Source organism: Lissotriton helveticus, chromosome 5_1 (genome assembly GCF_964261635.1).
Source record: "Lissotriton helveticus chromosome 5_1, aLisHel1.1, whole genome shotgun sequence".
Lineage (NCBI taxonomy): Eukaryota > Metazoa > Chordata > Amphibia > Caudata > Salamandridae > Lissotriton > Lissotriton helveticus.
In genome coordinates, this window is record NC_136065.1 from 1,084,318,282 (window position 1) to 1,084,327,465 (window position 9,184).

Genomic DNA, 9,184 nt, shown 5'->3' on the forward strand with positions numbered 1-9,184 from the left:
ATAGTATGTTATCACATAATTCCAAGACTCTTCAAATTTGTTGTTAAAAATACTTTCTTTATTCAGATTTCTTTATAAAACTTCTTTTCGCTGTAACCAATGTGTTGTCCCTCAAAGGGACAGAATGTCTCTAAACCACAGATGCATCAATCTCCCTTGTTAATTGTACTTCCCTCCTTTGTTTCTTAGACATCATGATATTGAATCCATTTCATGTTGGAAGACCATTTACAGTCCTGTCCCCACAGCATACACGAACAGCGTACACTGCGGGTACATAGAGTGTGAATACATGCAATTCACCCTTAATTTATATGTATTATTAAAAAGAGTCGAGGCTAGGACATTTTGGGTACTATGTTGAATTGCGATGATTACCTACAATTATACATAGTGTATTTGGCTTCATTGTAAATAAAATTGACAAAAAAAGTATGGTACATAACTGTCTTTGCAGTATGAGTATTACATCATGTGTGAAAAATGATTTGGCGAAAGAAATGTCTTTCGAGTGACATACCATCATCAACAGCTTCAGGCAGGAGGACTTCATAATTTTGTCTATTGGTTTACATATATAGCTGTATGCAGATGGCAAAGCCAAAGCATGAAACACATTTTCCTAGGAAGGCAGAGGGGCATGCTGTAGATAGTGCTACATTTTGCATCATTACTCAGTTAAAATACTGCCATGGAAATGGTTTGTGCCTTTGTGCGATTAGAGCGAACTGTTTCCCTCTGATCTTTCATCAGAGTAGCAAAATCTCTTCCAGCCAAAAGTTCATGGTTATCTCACATAAATGCTTGTTCCAGCCTGTTAAATGTCCCAGTCCAAGTCCCAAATACAGAGGAATGGAAAATGTCCCGAGGCAAGGATTACCCAGTTCTCTCTTTACTTTGACAGCATCATTAAAAGAAACAACAAAAGACTGCATTTCCCAGAACCCTTAGGGGAAAAGTCAACATTTCATCAACATTCAATGTCCAATCAAATTAGGCTAGGAACTCTTGATAGTCCTCTGTTGCTGCCTCCTCTTTCTTCCTGCGACTTCAGACAGATAGTGTCGTCCTTTTGTTTCGACCCATCAGATCCTGGCGGAAAAGTAAATGGAGATTCATGAATCCGGGAGAGGTATTTATTGGATTACCAAGACAAAAGCAGGTTAAGGACCTTGCTGACATCTCATAAAACAGGGTATCTTGGTTCAGGAGGGGGAGGGAGGGGAATGCATCACAGAGGTTTGCGCACCAAATGGTGTTCTCCCACCTTGTGACCCCCCCAACCGGGGAATGATCAGCTGAGATTGCTGACCTGAAAGCATTGATGGATCTATATGCAAGCCCATCTGATGCCAAAGAAGCAAGAAAAATCAGTATGTGGACAATGTTTTTCCCCCACAGGATCCAGATGTCTTAGATGAGCCCAGCCATCGAGTCCATGCTGATCTATTTCGCTCAACAGTACTATTGGCACAGGCCTTGGAAAGGAGGCATGCATCCTCTTGCGAAAGGTCCTGGACTTTCTAGCATTCCCTGTAATCCTCCAGGCCGTAAGAGAGCAACACCACTCTAGCACTAGATGATGGGTATTCCCCTCTGGGTCTTTGATGAGATCTGGAAATAGGGATAGAGTGATTGTAAAATCCCCAAAAAGTTCCAGACTTGTGAATTCCAGGTCTGGGTTCACTAGGACTATGCCTGCCCCCTGTCGACAAACTTGGGCCGAGAGGTGCTTGATCACTACGAACGGAGACAAGGCATAGCTCTGTATTTGTTGCCAATCTTGGAGAAAGGTGTCCATGACTACTGCCTCCGGGTCTGGAGGCCAGCTGAAGTACTTCTCGAAGTGGTGATCCAGACGGGATGCAGAGAGGTCCATCGAGAATGGGCCCCATCTATTACAGAGGGCTTGGAACACCAACGGATGTGAGCGCCAGAGGCTCGCGTCCTGAAGGTACCGTGATTGCCAGTTTGCTACCTGATTGACTGCCTCTGTGAGATGCTCTGCCGACACAGAAATCTGGTTCTCCAGGCAGTAATCCCAGAAGCTGCAGTCCAGATCTGACAAGTTCTTGAATCGTGTACCCCCGATGTGGTTTATGTAGCTGATGGCTGCTACCTTGTCCATCTTGAGGAGGACAAAGCATTGCATTCAGTCTTTGGGCCAGCATCAGACTGCGAATTAACTTGCCAGGAGTTCGAAACAATTGATGTGCTTGGACAGTTCACTGTCCTCTACTGGAGAAGTCCCCACATCTTGTCGCCCAACCCGCTGGTGTCGGACTGGAACTGGAAGGGAGCCAAAAATCATCAGCCATTCCTTGCTTCCATATGAGCCAGCCACCATTGGATCTCTTCTCGACCTTCCTCTGACAGGAAAACCATCTGGGAGTATGTGAGACCCCTCCAAAGATAAAAAGCTTTCAGCTACTGGAGGTCCCGTAAATGTAGGGGCCCCAGTAAAATGGCCTGGATTGAGGATAACAGAAGCCCCACCACCCTTGTATCTGGCGAAGAGAGTTGGAAGGTCTGACCACCAGACAGCACAGTTTGTTTCTGATATTGCTCATCTTCCAGGAGGGAAGGCTGTGGGTGGTTCAAACTGAGTCCACCACAAAACCCAGGAACACCTGTGACTGAGAAGGGATCAGAGCTGACTTCTGTTGGTTTATGATGAAACCAAGGGATTCTAGGAGTGCGACTGCCATCTGTAGATGCAGCGAGAGGGTCCGAGGGCATTGTTCCATAAGAAGGATGTTGAGCTAAGTAGATGAGACGAATGCCCCGGGTCCTGAGGAACTCAATCATAGAGCACATCACCTTGATGATGCATCACGGGGTGGACGAAAGGCCAAAGGGGAGAGTGGTGAATTCAAATGCATCCCCCGCCGCTGAAACTGGAGGAAGTGGCAGTGGGAAGGGAAGATAAGGATGGTTAAATAGGCGTCTTTGAGGTCTGGACGCACCATCCAATCGTTGGAAAGGAAGAGGTCCCGTAATAGGTGGATACCCTCCATCTTGAACTGACGTTAAACCAACCACTTTTTGAATTCTTTTAGATTGATCACAGGTCCTCGACAGCCATTCCGTTTGTCCACTACAAAGAGATTGCTTAAAAAGCCCCTTGGATGAGGGGCGATTCGCACTATTCCCTCTTTGCGATGTAGCTCTGATACTTCCACATCCACCAACTCAGTGTAAGCAGGAGAGAAAACCAAAAGAATAGGGGACCTTCCTGGACTGCCAGTAAAACTCTGTAGAATCCCTGTAATGCCTGGAGGACCCATTCATTGGAGGTACTGGACTCCCAGTTGTGAACGAAGTTCTGAAGTCTACCCCCCTGACTTTGAGGAAAAAGCTGTACACTCATCTTGATTGGCTCCATGGTTGCCACCGCCTCGGTTGTCCTCCGTTCGCACACTGGTGACGGGGTAACCTCTGGTTGGGTAGAAGTTGGCAAATTTAGAGGCATCTTGTTATTGTCCCTCTTGGCGTTATATCCTCTGCCGAAGGCTGGGTAATATGTGCAGCCGGCCAATCGCCCCCTGCTTTGGCCAACCCCGGTGGAAACCTGGGCCATAAAGATGTACTTCATGGAAGCGTGGGGTTTCTAGCTAATTAAATGTTTGCACAAACTTACTAGCTCCCAGATAAACAGGTCACTGAACAAACCCCCCTTGGGCAATGAAGTCCGTCTAAGATGTCTCAGTCACACGGTTTTGGATCAATTTTTATGAGGAGCAAACGGCGTCACTCAGTGGTAATGGTGCAGTGCGCGTTCCCCAGGAAGATAATGTCCCTTTGGGTCAGCCATCAGGGGAATACAGAGTCCCTGACCCAGTGGCTTCCTCTGCTATATCTAGGATATGGGTCAAGGAGTCCGAGATATGCAAGAGCTTCAATCCCCTTCTTGGGATTACGCATGTACTTGCCCAGGAAGGTAGCCATGTGCTCATCTATGTCAGGGGTGAACACTACTGTATCCTCTAGGGATGGAAGTGGGCATTCCGCCCGCAGGCAGGTGCGGATTTCCTTAACTAACAACTTACAAAGCCATCCTGCGACAAAGGCTGCAACCTTATTCATGGGGGCCCATTGTGAGGAGCAGGGATGCATCAAATGCTCCTGGTCCAATTTATCTGAAATAACCTGGGGGCATCATCTGAAGGTACATCTTGTGCATTGCGGGATGAGGGGCGCCATCGGCAGGACTCCGGCTCATGCTTCATGTCGGAACCAGATGGTGAGTCTGACCCTTGTGCAGGTGTGGGTGGACAGGAGGGTAAAGGAGCCCCGATGGTTTCAACCCTGAAGGCCCGGGTTCCGGGGAATCTAGGGGCAGAGACTGAGAGTGGTCCATGAAGGCCCGTTTCAGTCTGTCAAACGCGTCCATATCGACGTTTGGCACAGGGTCCCGCTTGCATTTATGGAGCGATGCGGATGTAGTAAAACAAAGTTCTGCATATTGCAGCAATTTCCTCTCCAGGGGGCCCTTGCCTGCATTACCGCTTGAGAAATAGAGGAGTCTATGGCCTCACAGAAACGATCATCAGTGGGGAGGTTGATCACCATGTCCTCCTCCTGGTAAGTCTTCTCAACATCACTGATTCTGGAATAGCAATTGTTCTAAAACAGGATATATTAATGGCAAGGAATGGTACTAGAGCTGGAAGGCACTTAACTCAGCTGCTGCAGCAGCGAAGAAAGAGGAGGCGGCAACAGAGGACTATCATTTGATTGAACATTGAATGTTGTTGAAATGTTGACTTTTTTCCCTAAAAGTTATGGGAAATGCAGTCTTATTGTTTCTTTTAATGGCTGCTGTCAATAAAGTGAAGAGAGAACAGCGTAATCCTCGCCTCCGGCCCTGACGTAGAATCTAGTCGTGGTACCTAAGTAGCTGAGTCCATTATATGCTCAGTTTCTCTTTCAGAAAGTATTGAATAACTACATGATTTTTGTGAACTTCTGAGCAAAACGCATTGTGTTTGTGAGTCAGTCTCTCCCCGATGGCAACGTTAGAGAGGTTCTTTAGCCATGACCTTGATCTCCAGAGAAAAAGACAGGTGATGTTCCAAGCCCATTCACTTGGTGAATTAAATATAAACTGCAAAACTATTACAGTGAAGTAACCACTTCCTTATTGGAAAGGCGTCAAGAACATATGTTGCTAATTAAATGTGTGCTTCAGGAAGAGGTTCTTATTAAAATGCTGTGTGTGTTTCGTTTTCAGCTAAAACTTCCAAAAGAGTACAGCTGGCCTGAAAAGAAATTGAAAATTTCCATTTTACCAGATACAGTGTTTGACAGCCCGCTGCATTAAGCCAAAAACCTGGAGTTCGTCCTTCTTACTTTTAGGAGCGCCACGTTGCATTCCCTGCGACTCTAGAGTAATTCAGTAGGTGGAAAGTGGCCAGCAGGAAAATGATGCCCACACAACATCTGCGACAGAAATCTTGTTTTAATAAAAATAAGCATAACCGGAAGTACGTTTCTAAAAACAATGTAGCCACAACCAGAGAATCCCCTGTCCTCTTGTCTAAGGTTTATAGTGAAAAGTGGGCACACTCTTACCAGCTTCGATGGAGTCCAAATGGAACGCAAGAATTCCATGCACTGCAAATTATCGTTTTACTAAAATGTTAAGTTGAGTATAAATCGTTATACTGTTATGCCTATATATTCTTCGACTTTTCAGGTAATTCATTTTTAAATATTTTGTATAACCCTGCAATCATGTGATGAAACTTTTACTAATGATTGACAAAGTCTTTTATTCTGATGTCATTTTGTAATTACTTTTTGCACATGTGGCTGACTTCTTTTTTTAACTAAATGTGTTAAAAATATTCCTAGATATTCCGAACCCCATATAGAACAGGATTGGAGACCGAACAACTGTTAGTTTGCCCCACCTCTGTAACCTTCCCTCTGAAAGGGTATTAATTGAATCTGTCTCCAGTCGTTATTCTTGCTTTACAGAGTTAAACCTAATTTCTCAACCTACAAATTTGAGGGTCTTTAAATTTCGTGTTTGTTTCTAGGAGCGGCACGGGACCCTTTCTGTAATGGTTTTTTAATCTATCATGTGGTTGAGAATCCCAAGTAGAAAGTGAACTCATTAATTCCACCCCTAGACATTAGCGTACCATGTTTCTCCCTTTCTGTGGAGGTTGCAAGACATGAAGTCCTGCTAGTTCACTCTACCCCTTCCTAGTTTGTACCTTAACCAAGTGCCTCACAGTGCCCGATTTCTGCCTATGAGGTAGGATATGAAAAACACCTGCCTGAAATTTTTTTTTAACTTCTGAAAAACGATGAAAGTGGTTGTTAGCCTAGAAACGGTGCATAGTCCTCGTTTTCAACTAAGCTTTAATATCCCATCCTTAGATGTTCTCTTGTGTATCCACTATTTTAATTCAGGTGTTCCCCAGACACATGTTTGTATTAAATTTGACTGTACATATTTGGTGATGCTGTGAAAAATGCGTGCTTGCATAGGCAAAAAATAACCCCAGTGACATGAACAGGTCCTTGATGTTGAACATGCAGAAGCAACTATTTTCACATTGTAACCATTCTAAAACACTTAGGGCACTCTAATCTTCCTTTTTGTATAGATTTCTGTTGCGTTTACTTTAGCAGACCCGCTATTTGCTGCCCCTTGTATATATATTTATAGTAGGATGTGTACTGGACTTTGTATGGGCCACTATTTTATGCACTGACTGAAGATGCACAGCTAGTGGTGTCCTGTTAACTGTAGTGTGATGTAGGAACCAAGAGATAAGCAGATAATGGGCATCAATAATGAGTGCAATTAAACAGTGTATTCTTGACGCTTCTGAATACGACAGAAACAGTGTTTGTGTGTCTGACAGCCCCAGCTATGTTTCATTTTTGTGTGTAGAAAGACCGCAATATTTAGAATTTATGGTGTTAGTGTTCACCTTCGGGTAACCAAGCCGATGTTCGAGTCCAGATGTTATATTTAATAGGTTGCATAAATATATATCCTAATGGATATGTAGCTAGCCATATAACGCATACAGTTTTATAAATGCACACTCAAAGATCTCTTTGTATGTTTTGATTAGTTACCCCGGTGAAACTTTTCATGTTGTAGGAAAGTCTACAGACCACGTGCTTCAAAGCACGGGCAACAAGTGCCTACCCCAAATAGACAAAACAGGGGTTTCCCTGTTAATTTAGAAAAACATCACAATGAAGGTAAACCAGCATCTAGATTTTAGTTATGTCCCTTCTTCAAAGGGATTTGTGATTAAACTGTATACTTGCTGTTCTGTATGTTATGCTACACACCATTCTCTGTCTGCACAGTTTAGGAAAAGAAAGTTGCACATTAATCAGTGTTTGTTTTTCGATTGTGCTTTCCCTTCCCCTCTCACTGACTGAAGCAGAATCAATGACTGTACGTTGTGCGTATTTTGAATGCATGTATACCTATTTTTTTAATTAAAGCAAAGTGTTAATTACGCCAAAGACTAATTCAGTTGGCAGGTAACCTTTTGGGTGTTTTATTTGATACTTTTGTATTTGTCTTTTGTGTGTTTGAATCTTTGAAAGTAACTTTTAAAATATCAACTCTAAGAAATTTTCGACATCAGAGTGGTTTGTAAAGTGGATTTATTAACACCTTAATCATGCAATGAAGATAGTAGTCGGTCATAACTATTCTAAAAAGGAAATCTTTTGAAATCGATGAACTGGAAGCAATGTACAGAATACAATTGTTTATTCCCATACCCAGTTTATCAACAGAAGTTATTAACTTTTTTTGTTACTTTGTCATGGAAGACCATTTACATAAATGCAGTGATTCTACAGTTCTTCAGTCTTAAAGAGGTATTGAAGCTGTAAGAAACATCATATGCTTTATAACCTCAAACATGTATTTTATAATCAATAAATACCAGCTCAGACCACCAATTATATTTTTTGACAGCTCATGTTGTTTTTAAATTTAGCACAGCAGTCAACCTAATTGCCGTTGTAATGGAAATTGTATAATTTGCAGAAATGATAAAAGCGAAGTACTTGTTGTTCTTAGTATTTTTATTTCCTTTTTTGTTGAATAATCTTAATATAATTTTCAAGGAACAGAAATCTTTGTACATTCGAATGATTCTGATTGTTTTTTCACACTCCTTTTTTATGATTTGTTAGATGTTATTTAAACACTAATTGCCGTATTTTGATATCAGTGTGACTAATTGAAGTGGGCTTTTTATGTGTGTAATATTAGTAGTCTTATGTGTTTTTTATAATATGATTTTGATAAAGATCATCAAATCCTACAAGGTTTAATGCTGAAGCATACATGCTTCAAATGCGGCCATCATGGATTTTCACATCATGTTACAATGCCAAAGGACTTTAATATACAGCAATCAGAATTGCACCCATATGTAAACTTGCTCAGGCATTAAAAGTACAGTTCACCACAATGACTGCAAATACTATTCACAAATGTTTATGATCGCTGGCCACAGAAGTGATTTCCCCAATCAAAACCTTTTTGTCTATTAATAATGTATTTCTTTAATCAGATTATATACATGTAAGTTTTTGCATAATACGTTTTTAATCTTTCCACCAAGGGTAAAGGTAGACCACCAGAAGTGTGACTTAAGAAAAATACATTTATATTCACACTCAAACCAGAATCTACATTTCGATCGCTTGGCTGCAATAAGTTTGTTTTCATAATATGCCTGGCCTGTACATCACGGTTTCCCTTTAATGATCTCTCATAGCCCTTAATATGTACCATACCTTAAAAAGTAATATACAACATTTTCATCATGAGCAGTCTTCTTCCTTTTCTTAATTTTAATTATGTACCATAATTGCATTTGTGTTCCTGAATGTTTTTTTTTTTAGAGTCTTACTATAATACTGATATACAGCTACCTCTAGCTACATATAGTTATGTTAACTGTGAGTTTAGTATCACAGCTGTAGAATTGGCTACAATGGGACTGAGCGTTCCAGCTCATTTAAGGTTTGTTGAAAAAAATAAGATCAAGGATTGGTGAGTTCACTTTTTCAGCACTGATCGCCAGCTAAATTTGCGACTTTATAGTCTACTTTTCCGCATAACGGAGTCCAAAACATAGTGACAACTGAACCCACACTGAAGGGCTGAGTGGATAAAGCGGTG

At 41.9% G+C, this 9,184-nt stretch overlaps 1 protein-coding gene across 5 annotated transcripts in view; it reads left to right on the forward strand.

The window, feature by feature from the left end:
* SUFU (SUFU negative regulator of hedgehog signaling) overlaps nucleotides 1-8,062 on the forward strand; it is a 507,756-nt gene extending 499,694 nt beyond the window's left edge. For 2 of the 5 annotated variants that reach the window (XM_078643658.1, XM_078643659.1), the window contains exon 12: nucleotides 5,234-8,062. In XM_078643658.1, coding sequence (XP_078499784.1) covers nucleotides 5,234-5,323 — 90 coding nt within the window. In that variant the 3' untranslated portion in view covers nucleotides 5,324-8,062. The remainder of the gene's footprint in view (nucleotides 1-5,233) is intronic. The other 3 variants (XM_078643655.1, XM_078643656.1, XM_078643660.1) reach the window with 2 other exon arrangements.
* Nucleotides 8,063-9,184: the final 1,122 nt, after the last annotated feature.